Consider the following 23,645-nt stretch of genomic DNA (forward strand, 5'->3'; position numbering starts at 1 on the left):
ACACTATGTTGGTGAAATGAAGTCAAACCACAGATCGTCCATTTAAACAAAAGATTTTTATTTAATTTTTTCTCTGTATACTTTTTATTATAATAAGACACTTCTCTGCTTGTACATTGCTCCCTTGAACTTAAAAATGGCAACAACTGTGTGTGGGAATGTAAGTTGGGGTAGACAAACTCAGATGCATACCAATATACATACATGTGTGTATATCAAGGTTCCAATAATAAGCCATAGATGCTAGGACAGCAGTAACAACTTCAGGTACCTTGGTATAGTTAGAAGTATAATACAATCTCTGAGTATTTCAAGAAATACACATTTCTATTCAAATATTGGTACATATAATGTGACCACAACAATGTATTAAGTTTAAGAGGGATGATAAACAGCACTGAAAGCCTATGAGAGAATGGCTTCCACAATGAATAGACTGACCAAGCTGTATCGGAGGACGAAACCATGCTTGGTAAAATGTCTGCAAGTAAAGTCAAATAAACCCATTTTAGTTATTTTCCTTAGTAGATTGGAAAAAAAATATATATATATTGATTTAACTTTTTTTTTCACTGCACTTCATTTGGATTAACATATACACACAATGTATATAATGAAAATATCCTAGATAAAATAAACATCCTAATAGTGTCAGAAAAAGTGGGCAATTGAGACTCATGTTCGCCTTTCACAAAGTGTTCTATCCTCAAAAAAAAAGCACATTACATGTAGAGATCAGATATAAATTCACACATACTTTTTAAATGCCCTACTCACACAAACATTTCATTCAAAAGCCCTACATATTTCAAAGCTATTCATTAGACCAAGGCATTCCCAGAAAACAAACAAACCCCAACTTACACCATTAGGATACAGATGCTGGTCAAAATGAGGAGGGAACAATGCTTTGATCCGTTTCTTTTAGACGTCAAGCATTTGTGGTTTCTTGTTAACCTGGGCTCAGGCTCCCTGGATGGGTAAGGTTTTGTTTGACGTCAGGCATATTGCACATTGAACCAATGTCTTGTTTAAAAAAATTTGTAACTACTCAAAAAAGGGCCACAGACTCCTTGGCATTGACTTGTGTCTCAATGAGATGACTGGTATATAGAAGATCAGTCCGAGGATGTAAGCAAGACATTTGCTCATGTTCTGATACATGTTTTGAGGGACTTTGGGAATACACACAGGAGGAAGAGCTTGTGTAAGTTTCTTTTGTTTAAAAAAATAAAAAAAAATGAGGGAATTTACAATGCAGAGGATGGTCAAAGGGGGATTCTCTACACGCCCAAGAACTGGTAAGTGAATAATATAACAATAGCACAATACTTTTCATGTTCAATAACCTGGAACTGCAGTATGACACCTAGTCAAATAAGATGCCCAATATACAGCTAATCATTTGGAGAAAGAAAAAAAACAAAAACAAAAAACAAACAATCTTTAATCTAAAGGAGATTTTAGGAGTTTACTGGCTTAATATAAGTGCAAGACAAAAGAAAATCTTCAACAACAAAAAAAAACAAAAAAATCTAATTTAATGAGGATCTGACACTTAGGCCAAGAGTCATTTGGTTTGCTCACAACAGAAATGGCCTTAAAACAATGTGATCCATGAAGAGGAACTTTTAAAGGACCTTCATTTAAGATCACTGTCCAACAATATAAACATGTATAATGTGCACTAATAGTCTACAATTCCATGCCGAGGCCAAAACCACTAATGAAACTATTTGAAAACCCAAAGCAATGAGCAGAGAAGGCCTGTGACTTTAACATAAGGAAAAAAAAATACACCATGTTGTTCTGAAAAAGTGGGCATGACAGTGATATTCCAACAAAAAAAAAGGTGAGCTGTGGTGTAATACTTAGTGGGGCAAGCACAGTAGTATGCAAGATTGAACCAAAAATGAAGGGGATTCTATTTAAAAATACATTTTAATGACCTGCTTTGCAGAAGAAAAAAGATATATCCTCACCTTTAAAGAGAGGTTGAAATGGAAAATGAACATAGGGAGAATTTCAAAACACAATGAGGGGAAAAACAAATCTATGATACATTTGTTCTCATTAAAAGATTAACTTCCAAAATCCAACATGTGATGTGAATACACAAGTACATAATATCAACCTTAGCTTTCATATATACTTCAAGCCACAGTTCTTACATAAATATATGAAACGTGCCCAGCATACATAAACGAAGCACATTTTTGTCAGGTTGATGTAATATTGTGCTTGTATATGCAAACATAAATGGGTCATGTGGTTGAATGCATTTTCAGTCAGGAAATACTTCCATTAAAATGGGGTGTAGTATGTAAAATCTCAATAGTTTAGGATCTTGGGAGTGTGAAAGGACACAAGAGTGTGAATTTCCAATTAAGGGACAAAAAGCTTTAAACCAAAAGATCTATAATGTGTACATGGTCTGGGTAACTAATCTTTTACAATAATAAAGTGTTATGTTAAGGGGGTAGATGTTTTACAGAAAAGAGTGGCCAAAGATAGAGGGATGCATTTTAAACATTTCCAAAAAAACAAAACATCACTTCCTGTTCTTAGGAGAGGGCCAGTTTCCACGCCTCTCACCACGATTGCCCCCGCCAGCACCAGCTCCACCCATTGCCCCACCAGCGCCGGGCGGACCCCTGGGGCCTCTTCCTCCACCACCACCACCACCACCGGTATTCACCCTTCTGTTCTGCCTCTCCATTCCAGGGCGCTGACTGGAGAAGCTTCTCTTGCTGGTGGCCAATTCTTTAGCCGTCATCTCTCTCTCACCACCACCGCTGTTGCCTCCACCACCTCTTCCTGATGGATGGTGGTGGTGGTGATGATGATGATGAGAAGAATAAGATTTACCTCCTCCTCCACCCTCTCTTTCTCGAAACTCTGTGAAATCACTGCTTTCTGAGGCGGTTTCCCATTCCTCATTGGCCTGGTCAGAGTTCTGGTTAGAGACATCAGGAGATTTGGCACCCCCAGCTGGGTTATGGTTGTGATGGTGCTGAGGGTGTGACTGGGAGTTGCCCTGGTAGTGATGGTGGTGGTGACTATTGAAATTTTGATTTCCACCCCCAAGGTTGCTGCTATTATTATTATTGTTAGAAGTTGCAGACACACTGTGGTTTGCATTTGCAACAGCTGGGGCAGAGGCATTGGGAGTGCTGTTGGTTTCTTGCAGGGAATTCTGCAACGGTGAAGCAGCGTGCTGCTGTTGTCCAGCTATGACTTCAATTCCACTGCTTCCATTTATACGGGCTGCATTCTCTCGCTCTTGCTTAAGTCTGCGGAATCTGGGAGGCTTGTCCTGCTGATGCTGGGATCGTCCGTGGCGCCTACGACGAGGGGGCCGCTCAAATCCCCTGTTAGGGAAACTTCGCCCATCTGGGGTAGACTGAGGAAGAGTCTGGTTAGGAGCACCAGAGGAATTTGAAGGAACATTACTTGAGGGCAGAGGGGCTCCAACACTTCCATTCTCAGTGGACCCTTGTTGGATAGCTGTAGGCACAGAGGGATTAGGTGCGGAGGGATTTGCACTTTGACTCTGAGATTGATTCAGGTCTGCAGGTTTCTTCTTGTCACCATTCATTCCACGGCCTGAATCTTTAGGAGGGGATGGCTGTGAGGATGTATGCTGCTTTCGCACAGTTGCAGATTTTGTTGACCAGCCATGAGAAGCAGAGCCAGGTCCAGATCTATGTCCACCAGACACTCCAGCAGTGCCTCCACTTCTATGGAGACCCCCTCCAGCACCACCTCCACCTCTACCACGTCTTGATGGCACTCCCCTTGGAGTGAACACTCTAGTCTGGGAGTTTCTGATTGGAGCTGAAGAAGATGAAGGGCCTGTTGTAGAGTTCTCTCCTCGTGTGCCAGTCTTGGTGTTCAGCTTGCGGTCTTCCTTGTCAGAGTGAGCAAGGTCACTACCAGCACTCTCGCTGCCTGTTTCAGATCCCCGTTGTCTCCTCCTCTTTGGCACCTCTTCATATTCAGAGCCTTCACTTCGAGTCTCACTTCGGTTCCTAGCACGTCCCGGATTTGGCTGAGAGCCCCCATGTCCGTGCCTACCACTGCCAGATGATGCCTCCCGCTTGTATTCTTGATTAGAAGGTGGATGGTGGTAGCCACTGTTGGTTGCTGACCTATAGTCCTTGCTGCTTCTGCCACCTGCTTTCCCACGGCTGCCTCCACCTGCACTGCCAGTGTAAGTGCCCCTGTAGCCTCGGCCTCGGCCAAAGAACTCTCCTCGGCCACGGTTGGATCGGCTACCTCTGGATGAGGATGCATGGTAAGTTGTGCTTCCTCTTTCAGAAGAAAGCTCTCGTTCCCTCCTGGATTGAGGAGCTGAATAGCCAGAATTCTGAATGGAGCTTTCTCCGTTTTTGGATCCTTTACCTGTACCCCCAGTGTTACCTCGCTCCTTTCCGCCAGTTCTGGGTTTATTTGATGAGACTGCATCATCTTTTCCACTGGGTGCTGAGGAGGCTTGAGCCCCAGATGCTGGTTCTTGTTTGGTTGTGGTCTGGCTAGCATCTTGTTCTTTATCTTTACCAGAGCCTCCAGTGGTCTTTTCTCCTCCTCCTTCACCACCCTCTCTTTTCATCTCTTTAAGCACTGGTCTCTTAATAGGACCTGCCCGCTTGACTGTGATGCCATCTGACTGAGTAAAGCATTTGTTCTCAGTCCCCTGATTTGCGGGTTCTTCAGTATTTCCACTCATTCCAGAGCCTGCCTTCCTGTTATGGGTTGAGCCCCCACTCACACTACTGCTACTAGGCCTCGGGCCCCAGTGTGTCTCAGTTTTGTGCTCCCGAATACGAGGGTTGGCTTTAGGGTGATGGTGCTGCACAGAATGCTGTTGGGGCTGATTATGTGCATTTCCCATCTTCTCTTGTTTCCTTCCTGAAGCATGAGCAGATCCAGTATCATGCTCATGCTGTGGTGTGACTTGATTATGTAGGGACTGTTTTCCACTGCCATCTTCTCTAGCTGAGGAAGATGACGATGATGACGATGAACAGGAAGAGGAGAGGGACGGCTGATGGAGTGGAGGTGAAGGGTCACTCTTTTTTGGCTCCCCCACTTTTTCTCGCTCCCTGCCATTCTCTTGCTTATGGGGATGAAGAGTGAAATGAGGAGGATGAGTGGGAGGACCATGGTGTTGGAGATGTGAATTGGCCTCCAAGGCAGAGTGATCAGAACGGCCATTACGATCATAATGGGGATGAGGAGTCCCCCAGATTTGGCTCTGTTGACTACTCTCCTGATGGCCAAAACCATGCAGTGTCCCTCCACTGTTGGCCCTTTGCTGCAGGTGGGGGCCCATTCTGGATCCACTGTCAGGGTAGCTACTGTAACCTCCTCGCCCACCCATAAAGGGCTGATGATGGGTATGGTGGCTAGCACCCTGGCCCCCAACTTGAATCCCCAGAGGTGGTGGGGTTTGGTTGGATGAGCCTGACGGAGAGCTGGGAGCCACACCAGGCGGCTGAATGGAAGCCGTTCCTCCCTCTCGCATACGCACTGGAGGAGTGTCACTTCTAGAAACATTTAAAAAAGAAAAACATGTCATGCTTATAAAAAAGTAAAGAAAAGTCTAACAATATACTATAAAGGAAGTTTACAAATATATTCAGCATTAAAATTCAGGAATAAAGAATTTTAACTCAAGCTGTTAAGTTTAATGCAATTACTTTGTATTTTAATATAAAAATGTTTGAAATGGCATCTTGTTACCTTTGACCTTTGCCAGCTTCCTCTTCCTCGACAGCTTTCTGCCGTAAAGGGGAGGTTAGACCTCGACCCTCAGTACCCCCAGGAAAAACTTCCGGTCCCCAAGCCAGTTTGGGATCCATGGGTGGTGTGCCACGATGAGGATGAGGGGGTCCGCTATGCTGCTGTCTATCAAACGGATCTGACCCAGAGCCACCTGAATCAGAACGTTCTCGACTTATCAACCCTGAAACACAAAAGCCCTTATCATCCCTGGACAAGACACCTGTCTAATATTTCACAGTTTATCTGTTTTTTTTTTACTAACCAGAAGGATGCATGCTGGGAGGGTAGTAGTCCATGGGTGGGGGCCGTCCCTGCATCATTCGGGGGTCCATGTATGGCATCATCATCCAGCGGGGATCAAAGTTCATAGGCAGAGGTGGAGGGCGCCCCATTGAGCCAGGGGGGTAAAGGGTTGGCTGTTTAGGCCCAGACTGCGGTGTGGTACCTGGAGAGGGGCCCTGCTGATTCTGAGATTGGGACTGAAGCTGATTTTGGGCAACCTGGTTATGTTGCTGCTGCTGCTGCCACTGCTGCTGCTGTTTGAGGAGTTGCTCCTGCCCACAAATGATACAAGCCATGTTTTTTATTGAACGTTTTTAATATTTGTCAGACTTTAACCTCAGTCCCGGAGTATAAAGAAACACAGCTTTTATTGTGTTAAAGATATTTTACTATGCAGTAGTAAAAGCTTCAGTGCTTGCAGCTTAACAGCAATGCACGACTAATAATAACTATGATTGGGACTGTCATATTACATAACATTATTAAAAAAAGAACAATACTGTAATAAAACGTTGTGAATTATTTGAGTTTAGTTGCCTTGTTTCCTTAAAGAGCGCGTTCACAACAGGAGTTACACATTCTGACCAGCACGCATCTGAGGCGGCATTGGTGACAGTTGTATTAGTCATTATATTTGATAATTAAATAAGTAATTTAATTAAATGATCAAATCACATCGACTCATTTTACAATCCTACAAGCCCTTTAATTAGACTAAAAACCCTTTGCATGCGTTTGGTGAGGAAAATGGTGTTTTGAGTAGCATTCGCAGACCCTGTCCTGCTTTTGGCTATATGACACTGCAGTAGACGCATATTGCAGTATTAACTAACAATTAATTGATCGTTAATTTGTAAGACAATCGATCATGGAAATGTGTGTAAATTGACATCCCTAGTATAATACATTTACTGAAACTGTGAGAGTCATTGCCATTATAAACATTGTAAATAATGGATATGACTTTTTCCATATTTAAAAGACAAAACATGCAGGACAAAACAAACCTGTTGTTGTCTCTGAAAACGAGGGGGAAGAGATTTTTGATACTTGGAAAAGCCCTGCCCAGGTGGACCACTTCCCTGCCGTCCTGTTCCACCAACACTTTCAACCAACTTCACAGAATCATCTCCACCTCTAGGGCCACGGATGTGTGGCCCGCCCACCACAGGTTCCTCCTTGGCATCTCCAGGAACTGGGACATCCAGGGATTGTGGATGCTGGGTGGCTTGAGGCTGCAGAGCCTGCTGGGACTCTGAATGAAGAGGAAACACATACTGAAATGGTTTGCTCATTTTCTACAAGAAACATTCATCAAGAAAAGACCACCACGTGTCAAAAAGATGAGGAAATGTACCATTTAATGAAAACTAACCAGTGTTGGAGTCATGGCTGCTGTTGCTGCCAGCCCTCTGTCTGTTATTAATATTCAGTCCCAATGTTGTACCGCTTCCCTGAACGGATGACAGAGGAGGTTCTTCAGTGTCCACACAGGGTGACGATGGCTGACTGGCATTAGGAGACGAGGCAGGCGCAGACAAGGAAGGACTAGGGCTGTTGGCTGGAGCGTCACTGGGGCTGCTGGGTTTCATTGTCTGTTGCTGCTGCTGTTTTTCATCAAGTCTTTTGAGCTTCTCAGCACAGGCAGCACGGCGCTCCTCCTGCATTCTCCGTTCCTCCTCTTCACGCCGACGACGGGCACGCTCTACTGCAGCAGAGATCTCGGTTGACGACTGCTTCCTTCGTTGCCGCCATGTCTCATCCTCATCCTCACCCTGTTGCTGGGGGTGCAGGGCGTTGGAGGGAGGAGGGGTCGGCCCACCAGGCATCGCCCCCACCTGCTGCTGTGCCTGGGCACCGTTGGGCTTCTGGGGGGCCAGGATGGGGCCAGAGATTGGCGACTGGTTAGAAGGCCGGTCCTGTTGATAGAAAGTGGGTTAGTAATTAAAGTTCACCAATGTAACCACCATCGTCATTAACACCAACATGCTTTTGTTAGAGCTTGATGTCGCGTCCGTCCGATTTCTTGGACTCCTTCCCCATGTACCTGGCGGTAGTAGGAGTAGGGCCCTTGTCCAAGAATTGGACCTGGTGGGAGGGAGGGCTGCTCCCTTGGACTACCTAGTCCAGGCCTACGCCTCTGCATAGGGGTACACGTATCAATCAGTGAGTCATCCAGGAAACCCCACAAGCATGTTCCTGTCCTCACAGTGACTGCACATTATTTGGCAAATGCCAGTGGTACCACTGAAGGCTTGCACCTGGATTGGGAGATGGGTATCATACCTGATAAGAGCCAGCATTTGCTTGGCTGTTCCAGCTGCTTCCACTCTCCTCAGCCCAGCCTGGCTTGCTGGAGGGGGATGTGGAGCCATCTTCAGCACTGGAAGGAGGGGTGCGGCGCGAATCCCCTCCACTGTCGGATGCCCGGGAACGTGAACCTGGTGCAGGTCCATCTTGGGATCTCTGCTGCTCCCTTGACTCCCTGTTGCAGCAGAATATAAAGTATCCAAAAAGGACTTCAATGAGTGAAAAGAACAGTTAAAAGTAATCAACCAATAAGAAAACATTTCGGAAATGTTTACCGGGTTCCATTTTTGTGTTCAGTCCGTTCTTCTTCCCCATCATCCTCTCCTTCATCATCGCTGAACTTCAATTTTGCAGAATAGTCAATTTCCTCCTGGGCTCCTGAGAACAAAGCAAATCATCAAGAAAAGGTTATGACACTGAAGTTATATGTTATACCTCCAAATCAATACTGAAAAGACAAATAAATTGCCATCTTTAACTTTTTTTTTTTAATACTCTGCAACTGTCATTTATTAAACAATCACAAGAAACACAGTCTGCTTGTATGCAAGTTACCAGTTTCATAAAGTTACCCGATTATGCAAAATATAACAAATCAAAAGAATTTTCTACACTCTTAATATGTCAGATGAACTGAAAGCTTTGCTCTTACCAGCCCAGCCCTCATCTCCATCATGGTCCAGCTCATCCAGCTCCTTCAGGTCATCCTGTTTGAGGATGGATGGGCGTTTTACCACTTCACCCCGGGGGCCTCCAGGTGGCCGCCCATCTGGCCCTACTCCACCCTGGGAACGAGAAAACCTGGCAAGAAGTCAGAAGAGCGTTAAGGAAGTCAACTAGATTACAGTGGAAATGAATATTAGTAGTATTTCTACTTAGTTAGAAATAATCTACTCGCAGAACTTACCTAGGGGCCTCGTTTGGGGCTGGGTACCTGTAAGGTCCCTGTGGACCATAGGGGGGTGGAAAGGGCAAGTATGGTGGATACATCTAGAGATAAAGATTCAGACAAAACAGAAAGGCTATGAATGCACTGAACAAATGAATCAATCCAAATTTTAGACATTTTGCCATTCTCTAGAGATGAGCCAAGATGAAAATTTTCAAACTTACGAAGGGAGGCATGATCCCTCTGTAAGCCTGGAATTGCGGGCCAATAGGTGGCTGGGGGAGGGGAAGTGCGGGGTTGCTGGTTGAGGGATTTCTAGGCAGCCCATGAGAGGATGCATTCTGCTGTGGGATGGGAGGGGCCCCAGCAGCACCCTCCATCACCATATTTCCCCCAGCACCGCCCTCCGCAACTGCCTCCCCAGCCAGGGTGGGTGCCAATGCCCGGCCCCCACCATCCCGCCAACTTGTTACGTCTAGAACAGAAAGCAAAAAATTGTTTAATGAGAGTCTGCTGAATGTGTGAACCAACAAGAATCAGAAGCATTAGAATTGAACAGATATTATGTGAATACCACATGCTCCAAGACAAATCAGCACAACAGTTATAGAAAGGAGGAAAGGGCACTCATGCTTACTCTGGGGGCGGAGGCTTGGTCCTGGCCCATACCACTGATCTGCAGTGGCCTGTTCTTTGCCAGCTTTGTCCTGGTCTCCAGCCGCCTGCAGGGTGGGAAATTCCTCGCGAGAGAATGGCGACTGTTGGTTTGATCCCTTTCCACCTGTGAAGAGAGCAAATTTTCAAAAATAACAAACTGACATTTTGGACTTCAACAATTATAACTTTATACTTCTTAATATTCCTAACATTCATTTATATTATGTAAATTTTTTTCTTTAAAAAAATGGTTTATCCAATAAGTAAATCCTGCTGTCATTTACATACAATTTATTTTAATCTGTTCCACACACAATCTATGTATAGCTTCAAGGGTAAAGGACGCAAAAGAGTCAAGTATTGTAAAAGTACTACATACGACTTGTACATGTTATACTTTTATATTAATTCTGCATCCCTTTGAGACTTGAAGACTTTAGTCCCCATTTTTTAATTGCATGGAGAAAATAAAGTACAAAATTATCCTTTTTAAAAAAAAAATCTTGTTTCTGTTCCAAAGTAGTAAGGATGTCTCATTGAAAATGTAAGAGTGAGTAAATGACAGCAGCTATGTTTCCATCCACCTATTTGTATGCGCATTTTGGGGTATCGCATAAATTTTATTTATTTTTCAAAAAATGCGCATAAAAACTTAATCTGAAAAACTACGATGGAAACAGTTACAGAATAAATTCTTCGACCTGCCGATATACAGTAATACGATATAACGCGATAATGAATATGCACAACATTGTTATTGAGGGCCCTTCAAAATACCATGAATTATTTATCATGAAAATTAACATTTTTAGAAAGCATTTTAAGAAAACTTTGCGTCAAAGAGGCATGTGTGCACTCAAACAAGCCCAACATGCATGAGAAGCACATGGCGGAACAGATTCAGATTCAGATTATTTTATTTAATGCCATGTCAGCACTCAAAGCTATTTTCATGGCAAAAATACAATTACAAAAATACAAATATCATATAAATACAATAAAAAAAACAAATTAAAAAAAAACACAGCAAGTCATATTATATAAGATTTTTTAAATTAACACATGATAAAAAATCCAAAACCTTTTCAGGCATAATCTCATTAAATATGTCACATGGCGGAACAAGTGAAGGAGATGCACTGAATGAAAATGTGCATTCACTTTCTGACAGCACATGGCGCTGATGATACAGCAGAAATGCAGCCAATGTATTTGCAATGGTGTTCATCACAGCACCAAATAATAAATACTTAAAAAACTTAATAGGCTATTTATTTTCAAACTATTTTATAACATTAACAACGAAAAATAACTTCTGTAACAAATGTAGCTATTGCTCATTCTTAATCTAACTAACGTTAAATAATGAGACCTTATTGTAAAGTGTTACCTTTTGTTCTAATTCTTTTGCACTTTAATCTGTTTGAAACATTTGTTTACTTTGAACATTTAAATACAATAACGCAATAAACAAAAATTATAGTTATTTTTGTTATAAGAAAAAGTTATTAAACCTGTTATACTATGACAACACTTTTTTTGCAACTTATTTCAATATTGTGATAATAACGTGTACCGTGATAAAAGCTTCAGCAATTATCGCAACATAAAAATGTTATACTATCGCATGCCTACATGTGACTTTGAGATGGAACAACATAACTGGACAAATAAGCAGATTAGTTGTTCTGAAATGTTCAGACATCCGCCTCCGAAAGCAAAATAACTTCCGTCTGCCTGCTCTGAGGCGCAAGTAATACAGTGGCTTCTCCTACTGCTAATATAAAGCGTCTTCTCCTAAGTGATATTTAGCACCAGTTTATCAGGAAGTGATGATTTTTTTCTTTTCGGCTCACTGAATAGAAATGGTGCTTTATTTGCAAATGTTTTATGCGATATTCCAATTTTGTGCACAAGTTAAATTTACAACTTTTGATGGAAACATAGCTAGTGTCGATATCATGTTTTTTTAGTTATTAGATGTAATTAGTGTAATTCAACTAATGTCCGATTTCAATTTTTATATCACCCTAATTGTTAACCTTGTGACATCATTGTTTTTGTAATATACTGCTATTTTAAAAAAAAACTTTCAAACAAGATAATTAATGCAATATTTTAAAATTAAAATAAAATAGGCAACTGTACTCCATGTTGTTATCTATAAGAATGTTCCTGGCACTGTATCTTACCATCTCCTTGTACTCCATGTGTAACACTGGCCGGTGCCCAGGACCTTGGTCCTACGGCTAGAGCTTGAGTCGGGGCCTAAGAGACATACAAAAGTGTCAAGAACCAAACAATGTCCCAGAGTAACAAACACAAAAACATTTATGACAAAAAGTGTATTGATTTAAAGATGTGGAATGACTTATCAAACAACATCATCTACAGCTGTAAGGTACAGACCTAATTAACTAAAAGTTTAGATGTTGAATAACATGAATAATATTGAAGATTATTCATGTTTGTGTGATTGCACCTCTTGAGCTGGAGGTGTTCTCGGCACGCTCGGCACAGACGTCTGCGAGGCCACAGGCGGCTGCGACTCCGGCTGCGCTGCTGACAATACATCGGTACTACAGAAGAGATCAGAACCAAAACAACAGGCATTAGATGGCAGGCAGGGACATGTACCCATACCCAATCAGTCTGTATTAACAAACAGCAGAGGGTGAAAGGTCACTGAAGATAATTATGTTTTAAACAGTCCAATCAAAACCTGACGCTATGTGATTACTCTCTACAAAAAACTGATTTAACAATCTGGGTGGTCCATAGTGAAAGCAAAGCACAATTTGAGCACATTGTCAGTTGATTGTCACATTGTTGAGCACTTTTTCAAAGTACAGAGATATATTGATGGCGATGGAGCTGGTAGGGGTTTTATTGTTATTCTGCATTGAATTACACAAACAACATCATGAAGCAATGTAGCTCCTTCAGAGGTGAACATCCCTCACCTCTTTGGGTCTGCTTGTTCCTGCTTGCTTGCCCATCCTGTGCCGTCTTTGGGAACGAGCGAGACGTTGGGGTCGTTACCTTTGTTCTCTGCCTTCAAACTAGGCAAGCTGGCAGGGGGGGGCATGCGCCGTGCAGAGGCAACTTTACCAAGAGACTGTAAGCCATGACGAGGGGCAACTGAAAGTAGAAGTGGAACAGGAGGAGGTAAATAAACAAGCACAGAAACCCAACACCATCTTAAGGGACACAGCCTGACTGAGCGGGAGAGACTGCTGCATGTGCAAGAACATCAAACTCCCTCCGTTATGGCTTAGGAATGCTTGGCTGGCCAGTGAAAGGAGCAACACTATCTTACAAGGATTTGTTTCAAGTGGTTGACTCGTAATTGAAAAAATTCCGACCTTAAAACTCTCAAGACAGACTTGGCCCATGCAAAATAGGGCACAATGCACAGAGCAGTCATTGGTGGTTTCAGATGATGAAAAACGTATCTGTCCCAACTCTCAATCCCCTATTTGTTTCCTGAAGCAAAGCAGCCTGAACCGCAGGGAGAACTTTATTTGTAAAAACAGGGACAGCTGCTTAGAGTTAGTAGTTCGGCTACTGAATAAAACATAAGCAGGGAAAACGAAGATCACAAGAAGAACTCTGTCTTGGGTCAAACCTCAACAGTTCAGCAAGCTACCCTGGACAATACTGACACAACTGAAAAATGTTTAAATAATGCTAGGGTGATGCAGAGTGGGATTTAAGAAACTTAGAAATCAATGTACACGAGGCCGCTTTGTTTCAGAAAGGCCAGGCAGATTATTATCTTAAATTGCACACTGAAAGGGCTATATTTTCTTAATATGCAACAGCTGTATTGCACTGCTGTGGCAAATACAGATGACCTCCATCAGTCAGCTACCTCCTGCTTACACAAGAATTGTCCTACAGAATCCAGTCATTAAAATATGTGACACATTACGACACAGTTTCATAATATTAACTTAAATAATTAAATATTTAAAAAACATTTGTTTTATTTTCCACACAAAGACGATTGATATAGCCTACCGCTCTGCGCTTTGAGAGGGATCAGGGATGTGGGACAAGAGCAGGAAAGAGACCATCTCTTTTCTAATATCTTCAGGTTTTCTACTTGTTGTAAAAGGTCTGAAGAGCGAATTTTATGTTCCACAAGGGCAAGACATTTAAGCATTTAAGTATAATAACAAGCACAAACTGTGTTAAAAAGAATTTGACTTGCAAGTAAAAAGGTAGGTTAACTTTCCTACAGCGTTTTTTTTCTACTTTACCACAGTAAAGAATGCAAATATAATAGGCCTACTTAAAAGCGAACCAAAGGAAGAAACGTTTATAGTCCCCTGCGAAAATGGGTGAGACGTGAGTGAATACTTGGGAAAAGAAACAAGAGATTCCATGTCCAGTGGAATAACTAATGGAATATTGTTAAATTCGCTGATAATCGGGTGACCAGAACGCAAAACAGATTAAAAAGCCGACAAAGCTTAAATTTATGGGCTCACGCAAAACTCTCTCATTCGTCATGAATCCAAACGTTTCCATGGCTGCGATGTAACATTTAATTGCTAACCTATTATTTATTTTGTAAACAAAGCTTTCTGCTTCACTACTGTCATAATATTCTTGTAAAACTGCATTCACATAAAATAAAATAAAAGTGTTTTGGCGGACCACCACCGGTGCTACTCGGCCACCGCGGTGACGCTTTACAACCACGGTGGTGCGGTTGTCAAGTTTACCGTCACAGCCCTACATATCACATACACACAGAAACTCAAAGGTCTGAGCGGGTCCCTTTTTATCTAACGTTGATGGCAGTTAAACCAAAGACTATAGATATAGAAAGACTATAGATGCACCAATCGACCAGCCAGGAACCAGAACTGGCCGGTTTTCCACGTGATCGGTCCAGACGGGTAACCGGCAGTTCAGTCTCACGTCTTTCCGATTTCCAGCCAGTGTGTTTTGTTGCCAGCAGCATAGGAAATAACTTCAGCTGCGCGTTTTCACTGTCTTCTCTCCGATGGTGAAGTGACACACACCCGCCTCCTCTCACTCATTCGTCTCATTTGCTCCGTATTGTGCATAGTTTTACTAATTCCCGCAGGTTTTGTGCTAACACCAAAAGCGCACCCACCACTGGTCTACATACAGGCACAAGCCGCTCCTCGTTCTCAAACAGCTTGTGAGTCGCAAGTACCAAAATGAGTGGCTTACTTAGTCAAATACACACAAAATTGTGTCCAAATGTCCATAAGGTCGCACAAGGGTTACATTAACCAACAATTAATTGTTAGTTAGTCTTAATACTGCAATATGCATCTACTGCAATATGCGTCTACTGCAGTGCCATATAGCCAACAGCAGGACAGGGTCTGCGAATGTGTTCATATGTTCCTCACCAAATACATGCAAAGGGTTTTTAGTCTAAAAGGGCTAGTAGGATTGTAAAATGAATCCGACATATAATGAGGGCTATGTTAACAGTAAAATGTCCAACATTTAACGAATTTTAAAAACACGGATGGATAATACAAAATGCTTTCTGACATTTTGACAGAAAAAAACACAAGAACAAAATTTAAACTTAGCCCGTCAATTTTCATTTTACAATTATCTTCTCTCTCTGTGTGCGCACGCATATTAAGGTTGAACCACTATAGTTACATGGAATATTTTAACAATGTTTTTACTACCTTTCTGGGCCTTGAAAGTTGCAATGACGTTGCTGTCAATGGAGGAACAGAAAGCTCTCAGATTTCATCAAAAATATCTTAATTTGTGTTCTGAAGATGAACGAAGGTCTTACGGGTTTGGAACGACATGAGGGTGAGTAATTAATGACAGTTTTAATTTTTGGGTGAACTAACCCTTTAACCAAATGCATTCTATATGAGATCAATCAGATATAGGCCTACACAAAATAAATATAATACATTTGCACATAACAAGGCTGCGAATGCACAAGTAAACGTGTAGTCATGAAGGTGTAACTATTTTCTAACGTAAAATGGACCCAAACATAACTCCGGCGCGCTCGCTTTATTTTTCCTCGTGTCTGCTTTACATGTTTCACGTTGCGCTAGGGGGTGGGAGATATTGACAAAAATGAATATCTCGATATTTTTTTCCAATATCTCGATATCGATATTCAGACGATATTTTTGCCATCCTACAAAGAAATGTGTGCAAACTGGCAAAGAAGGTCCAGTTGGTCTTTTGACTTGCTGCATTTGACCTATTATTGTAGGCTATAGAAAAAAAAACAATAAAGGAGCTAACTAACCAGAATCTGAGGTAGCCCCTACTTTTTCCACTTACAAAAAAAAAAAAAAAAAAAATGGAACTAGACACCTCTTGCAACAGTGATTATTAAATCAAACAACAATATTGTTGATGATAAATTCAAAGTAAAAAAAATATTTTCAAAACGCTATAAATCCATCTTTTTTTCCCCAAAAAATTTATGGTTGGTCTTTTAAAAAAAGTCTTTTGTCTTTTATTTTTCGTGTTTGCATTTATGAGGAAAAAAACAATATTACGTGACAGTTCTCCATTATGGACGCGAGCGCTCTGAAAGCGGCACTAAAAGACTTTCAAACTTTCACAGAGAAAAGCCTTTCTTTAAAACGAATTTCGTTTTGTATTAATTGTATCTTAATTTTAATACATTTTTCATTAACCAATTTCCTGGATTTAATACATAAAAAGTAAATATAGGCTAGCAATCACAACATAAGGTGCTTGCCTTGAACTGAAGCTTATATCATCATGAACCGAACCGTAGCCTACTCGCCTCACAGGCCTAAAAAATATGAAATATATTTACAGAAAGCTGGTTCGAAACAAAACCATCCAAAACAAAATAAAACTATGTAGCCTAAAAAATGTGTGTTCACTAGCCTACTGCGAAGATCGCGAGTCAATAGCCTATCGTCAACTTCATCTTTGCAGCCGACACAGAAATTAATAAACAATTCAAATGTCTTATTGCAATATTTTACATATTCATAATCATTACTTTTGCTGGGTCTTTGAGGCAGCTTTTTAGGTTTATGGCGTTTTAGAAAAGAGCTCTTCACGTACGTACAAACACCGTTTCACCAAGGCACAGCGGCCCTTCAGCACATAAGAACAAAAAGAGAAAAAGCACGCACTTACTAATTACGAAACTTTGATGTGGTTGAACAGGTGAAACAGTCACAAATTCCTCTGCAACTCAAACCTTCTCAGTACGAGTTATGAAGGAAGAGAACAGCATTACAGTTTTCAGTGCGTCCTACTCTGATTGCTGTGTTGTGACTGAAAAAGTGCGTGCAGGAGCACATGCGCAAAACGTAGGTTTGCAAAATGTCCTTTTGTAAAATGACATATGATAAAATAAAAATAATTCATATATCATTTTAAAAACGGTTTTGCGCGCACTATTTCGAATTTACGTATGAATGTGCGTTTTTGACGACGCGGGAGCATGGGCTGGGCCACTCGGAGGTTGCTTCCGGGAATAGTACTGCCATACAGTATTAAAAATCGCTACATATAATTGTTTAGAAGGTTTATAGTGTGCGTTATTTGTTTTCTCTTTAACTTCTTTCAGCTCTTTTCATGTTTGGGGGGTCGGATTGTACAAATTATGAAATATTCGATATCCCAATTTTGCATATCGTCCAGACAACAATTTGGATATTATCGTCTAAACGATATATCTCCCACCTCTACGTTGCGCATGCGCATAACCTTGCTAAATCGATGATCGATAAGTTTTATCACTTAAATTATTGTCGATTAATCGTTAGACAACAAAACTTTTGTGACAACAAATCCTAAAAGCTTTTACACAGTGCAAACTCACCAACAGGCTTCTGTGCTTCAAGGCTCTTTCCTTTGTAGGTATCAAACAGGTTGAGAGACGCATACTTGGTTTTGCCATCCTTCCCCTTTGCCGTTTGCCCAGAGCGCTCTGACATTGCGCTGTACGCTCATTGAGTATGGTGAGTCCTGAGACTGAAAGAGAAAGAGTGAAAGAGAGAGTGAAAAGGGAGAACATAATGCTAAGGTGAAGGCTGTTTCCTTTGAAACATTGCTGTGTTTTCAGGATAAAAATTTGAACCCCGAACTAAACAGCCAAGTGCAGGCATGACAGACATCTCTGTAACGGGCTAGTATTAAAACCCCTTTAGACCAGGCAGGGCTCCAGACTAACATTTGAGAGCAGTAGCACCAGTGCCACTAAGTTCTACTGATGGTGGCGCCAGCATCTGATTTGGTAGCGCTGGGGGATTTTTAATCATAAAGTTAATTTAATCATAAAATCACTATTGTTTTGCATTAATAAGTGCAGTTACTAATATTACATGTTTGTCAGTCAATTAGGCGGTGTTACCGCAGTGGTATTTTTCTAGTTGTTGTGTTTTTCGTTATGAATAATAATGAACCCGCAATTCAAGCAATTACCGCCCCCCAAATAGGCGCTAATTCTGACATTTACTGGTAATTTGCTGCATTTTGTAGATCACTATACAGCCTACAAGACAAGCCTACATTATGTTCACAGAAGTCACCCTAGGTCTTATGCTCAGCTCATTTAAATCAACCAAGATATTGGGGTATCCCAAATGATAAAATATCAACAGAAAATATGACCCATGTTTACACTAGACAAGATGGACATTTGCACACGTCAATCAGAAAAGCAACATGGTCGTTCTAACAGTATTCAATTCTAACAGAAAACAAAACTAACTTACTGATTTAAAAAGTTTCTTTCACTACAGAAAGACTTAAGACAACTGCTTGCCTAGTCCGATTTATCAATAAAAGCCATTAATGACGTAAACACACTTCAAATGCTGGGGAAAGGCAGTTGAGACTGGTTGCCATGGTGATGCATTATAAATGCTGTTACTGTTTCTGTCTTGCTAGAGGTTTCCATCCATAGCAACATCCACTTCACCTACATTCATAAAATCTCAAAATGATTTTAAAATAAACAAGTCGTGAACAGCAGCTAAAGCAGATAAATTTAAATAAAGATACTTTTCTTCTCTATGTTATTATATTCATAACAAGAGTCTTAATGTGTCAAACACTAATGTTAAACAAACACTAAAGGCTAATGTTTATGTCAAAACCACATAAATAACCTCAAGTATAATATAAACTGAAAATGCATCCATAAGGCTGGGCGGTATGATGATAAATATTGTTTCCACGGTATAAAACGTCTATATTTTGTGATATCATGGTATGTAAATATGTGTTTATTTTTTGAATCCGGGGGAATCATGATCAGACTCTCCTAAAAGAGGCTTAGCCTACTATCCATTAATCTCTAGTGACAATGACATCCCTGCTAAATTCAATAGAGAAAAACAACAAATGAATAAAAATTTTATAAACTTAAGTTTATAAAATATGGAAGAAGAAAAAAAAACATTTAGTGGGGAGAAAAAGTGAAAGCAAGTGTAAATGCGAAATATGATAAACAAATGTATATTTTGTATTCTTAAAAAATACATTTCTGAAAACCTATTTGTAAAAAAATTCTATACAATTAAAAGAAATTTATTGAAAATGTATTGCACAGCTTTTTAATGGGGCAGCAAGATATTATAGATATGACAGAAGACGACAATAACAAGGCTATTAATAATCTTTCGGTGTGCAAAACTATCATAATATGAAAGGCTCCAGCACAGAGCAGCCAAATCGCTTATGCGCATCCCAGGTGCAGAAGGATGTGTTTAAAGCTATGACAGTTGCTTTGAAAAGTTTGAAAAGTGCAGGTCACAAAGAGTCAAGAGAAGAGATATTGTGCACACAGCTCCTAGTGCATCACTTTATATCTATTCAGAAGTTCATTAGCTTTATTTCTTCACAGTTTTAAATTCCAATCAATGTGCGCGTGATGCCAATTCATGGTCCTCTCTATTCCAGTGTTGTGATCTATCAGATTCCCGGGAGAGTGAATATAATTTAGAAACAGCAATAATGCCATTACAAAGTTGGGAAGAGCCAGGATATTATTTTATATAACTTCGATTGTGTTTGGCTGAAAGAAGAAAGTCATACACCTAAGATCATCGAGGGTGAGTAAATTATGGGGGAACTTTCTTTTTTGGGTGAACTATTCTTTTAACCACCTCAAACAAGCACTTGTTAACGCAAGCGTCTTGTTGTTGTGGTCTCCGGTGTTTTGCCATTGTTCCATCTCTTCCATTTCTTTTTTGCCTGTGAAACAGCAATTGAGCCACTCTGTAGATAAACTAATTACTGGAAAAAAGTAATGAGTAGGCCTACACGCAGTAGGAAAAATCTGACTGTGTGGGAACAGTATGTGCATACTATAGCCTACTAATGATGAAATTTACGCCACATGCACTGTTCACATACTGGGACTGGGGGACTGAGGACCCCAGGGGGCCACAAGGGAGATCTATGGGGTCCGTGGAAAAGTTTAGAGAAAAGCAGTGTAAAAAATATAAAGATAAACTAATATTTAAAAATATTAAACTAATTAAACAAATAGATTTGATTAAAATGATAAATTGATTAAAATCAATATTTTAAATTGAATAAAAAAAAAAAATACATAACTAAAATAAATAACATTATAAAATATTAATGAAAATAAATACATTTTGATTTAAATACTACATACAATAGTACAGTACAGACAATTAAAAAAAACGCAACATAAGTTTACTGACACGGTTATAATATAAATTAGGTCTTTATACGTATAAATATATAGCTGCCTTTTAAAATTTTAGGATGGTGTCCCTCGCATGAAGATGAATATATTCGGGGGTCCATAACATTTGGAAGATTGAAAACCCCTGCTACACATAATACCGAAGTATAGGCTACTAGTTTGGACTAGTTCTGGCCCATTTACAGGGTTTATTCTACAGTGTGACATTCAACATAATATATAATGATTAAAAGCCCACAGTATAATCATATAACGTACATTAACATCGCTTACAAATTTTTTTTTAAAAATACCATAAGCACTGGTTTGGCTAAAATAAAAGTTACTGGAATATTTGGTATTAGCCACCACTCTCAATATCACCATCATAAATTATTCTTAGAATGTTTGCGTAAGCCCATATGTATTCTATATGATTTTACAATAGTAAGAAAGAACATGACTAGTAGTATTTGCAAAGGACAACTAAAGCTGTCCAAAAACAAATCCCCACCAACATGAATTTTTAAGAGCACAATCCAACGATTTAGTAAAAAGCACAGTCCTGCTTCTCTATTTAACACATTAAAGCCAGAGCAGTGTACTTCACATCAGATGCAGATTAGGAATAGCAGTGATGGCCATTTGGCAAAGCCTGTAAAATAATCTCTACGCAACATGAAGCAACGCTGGCGAACAGGAGCTGCGTAGATTATTTTACACGCTTTGCCAACTGGCCGTGAGGGCACAGAACAGCTCTCCACAAAAACACTAATGTTGTTCATCTAACTATACGAAAAGACCGGCATCTGATATAAAAAGTGGTGTATTATAAACCCGGTGAATGGTCTGTTTTGACTTCTTAACTCGCTGCTTGTAACCGCGGCCTCCATGTTTCGTGCTGGGAGGAGGGGGCAGACATACACATTTCATAATATACATAACTTCGCGAATACATATCACTTCGGACATGTGCGTTAATCTAGGCATGGATTAGATACATCGGAAAAGGCGACAAACACAAAATAGGGAAATAAACGATCCGTATAATTGATGCTGCGGGTTTGACTAAAGGATTTGATGGCGAGAACAAAACAAAATGGCGGCGGCGAAGTGAGGCCAGAGCTACAAGCACATTAGCATCGGGATTTGTGACGATTTAACAACATAGGCTTCTTCTGGAATCCAAGTTCTTGGGTTTTAAAGTGCGACATAATACATGTCTAACCAAACGAGTCAACCGGATCCTTGTTTCTAAACCAAAACAATGCACTTTTCTGACATGCACTTTCAGTCAATGCACGTCTTATACATTTCTTCAACCTAGGCGTAACGTTACTACTCCAACTCAACGTTAAAATAACACTTACTAAAACAGTCTAAATGAAAACTTCACAGCCACATAACTTTAAAAACGATATATGGTACACCTTCAACAGGATGTGTGACACACACAAGCTATGCTGATAGCATGCTAATGTTAGCCGACACCGACCGATGAAAAGCAGGACAGCTGGACCACAACACTACGACCACAAACGCCTCTATAATAAAACCTATTTAATGCACTCGATTGGTCATTAGACACAGCTACTAACCTGGTCTTGTTCCGACTTGTCTCGAGGTTGTATCGTGGAGTTATTAGCAATAATCGTGTACTAGCTAACGTTAGCACAAGCTCTTACAAAAGCTCAAAACAGGATTATGAGTTGAAGAGATCTGATGGGGATTGCTGAGGACGGATGTGTGCAGTGAAGCTTACTTGTACTCCTTTTTCTTTTTTCCACAAAACAAATGAAAAAGGAAAAATAAAATAATATTGCGGGGGGTCGATCCGTCACTATTAGAGCCGTCAACGGCTTCTGAGGATGGTAGCGCAGAGAGGGGCGGATGCGCGCATTGTGGGCGGGGTTAAATTAACATAATACGTTCCGAACAGGCTTATTGGCCAATCAGATCATATATATTAAACTATAATTTACATTTATGTAAGCGCCTCTCTCTCAATGATAGAGGTGCGCTATGAGGATAAAGCTTGCACGAACAGGTGTAACTTGATATCTTCTTAGTCAGTACAATTTTTTTTATTATATGATTCACAGCAAAACAATGCTGTTCATTATAGAGGTGTCAACAGTTCGCTAAATAATATCATGTTTTTGAAAGAGTGCCGTGGTAGTAGCCATGGTATTCGGGTAATGTAGATTACCATTGCTTGTTTATGACTATGGTAACTGTTGTGTTCAGTTCAGTAACATGATAAATATTAAACTATAGTAGCTAACCACCAAGGTACTTTTAGAAATATATTAAAAGAAAAAAAACAGCATTTATTGAAAATAGAATTATTGCATTGTAAATGTCTTTACTGTCACTTTCAATCAGTTTAAAGCAGTCTTGCTCAATAAAAGTATGAATTTCTTTCCAAAAAGTCTTACTGGGCCCAAACCTTTGAATGATATTGTAAAAATGCAAATTATCTTAAATATGTAGTCTTGAGTATAACATGATTGCATTGTAATAAATACAGGTGATGATGCATAATGTAAATGATATCGAAACACACTAAAAGCAAATTGTTTACTTGTTTGTTGTGTGACTCAAACAAATGGTATGAAACATTGAAACATTGCTATGCATTTGGTAATTCGTTTAAATGTTTGAACAAAAAGCCATTTAAGCCAGCGCTTAATTAATTTATTCGAAAAGAAGTGTGAGAAAAATTTGTTTACAGATCACATTCTGACACTATGGTCCACTATGGACAATAATTAATTGCTATTGCTAAGTGCTAAGACAAATTCCACTAAAAAGAAAACCTTAAAAGGGAATATATAGGCTATATATACACTACCGGTCAAGTTTGGAATAATAAAAAAAAAAAAAAAATGTTTTGAAAGAAGTCTATTATGCCCTCCACGGCTACATTTATTTGATGAAAAATACAGTTAAAACAGTAATATTGTGAAATGCTATTGCAATTAAGATTACTATTTGAATTAGGGCTGTCAGTAGATTACAATTTTTAATCGC

At 40.1% G+C, this 23,645-nt stretch overlaps 1 protein-coding gene across 3 annotated transcripts; it reads right to left on the reverse strand.

Annotated features, from left to right (window-relative positions):
- Positions 1-37: 37 nt before the first annotated feature.
- Positions 38-22,502, reverse strand: prrc2a (proline-rich coiled-coil 2A). Of its 3 annotated transcripts, XM_084130671.1 has the most exons (17): positions 22,211-22,481; positions 17,772-17,923; positions 12,889-13,066; positions 12,408-12,504; positions 12,118-12,193; positions 9,906-10,049; positions 9,493-9,743; positions 9,287-9,369; positions 9,032-9,180; positions 8,655-8,757; positions 8,356-8,554; positions 8,117-8,209; positions 7,445-7,988; positions 7,077-7,324; positions 6,050-6,341; positions 5,746-5,968; positions 38-5,549 (listed from the first exon to the last, which is right to left on the reverse strand). In XM_084130671.1, exons 2-17 carry the CDS (start codon positions 17,884-17,886, stop codon positions 2,552-2,554), a joined length of 5,793 nt encoding a protein of 1,930 aa, XP_083986797.1. In that variant the 5' UTR covers positions 17,887-17,923; positions 22,211-22,481; the 3' UTR covers positions 38-2,551. The 3 variants fall into 3 exon arrangements, with proteins under 3 accessions (XP_083986797.1, XP_083986796.1, XP_083986795.1); XM_084130670.1 differs by lacking the exon at positions 8,117-8,209 and having other exon boundaries at positions 22,375-22,502; XM_084130669.1 differs by lacking the exon at positions 8,117-8,209.
- Positions 22,503-23,645: the final 1,143 nt, after the last annotated feature.

Source organism: Abramis brama (genome assembly GCF_963993115.1).
Source record: "Abramis brama genome assembly, chromosome: 12".
Taxonomy (NCBI): Eukaryota; Metazoa; Chordata; class Actinopteri; order Cypriniformes; family Leuciscidae; genus Abramis; species Abramis brama.

Bases quoted from the DNA above. Each gene is read 5' to 3' on its own strand.
- prrc2a (XM_084130671.1), bottom strand. From the start codon at position 17,886: ATGTCAGAGCGCTCTGGGCAAACGGCAAAGGGGAAGGATGGCAAAACC. The intron at 10,050-12,117 runs GTAAGATACAGT...CTCTCTTCACAG, and splicing joins ACATGGAGTACAAGGAGATG to GTGGAAAGGGATCAAACCAA. The intron at 5,969-6,049 runs GTTAGTAAAAAA...TTTGTGTTTCAG, and splicing joins TCCCAGCATGCATCCTTCTG to GGTTGATAAGTCGAGAACGT.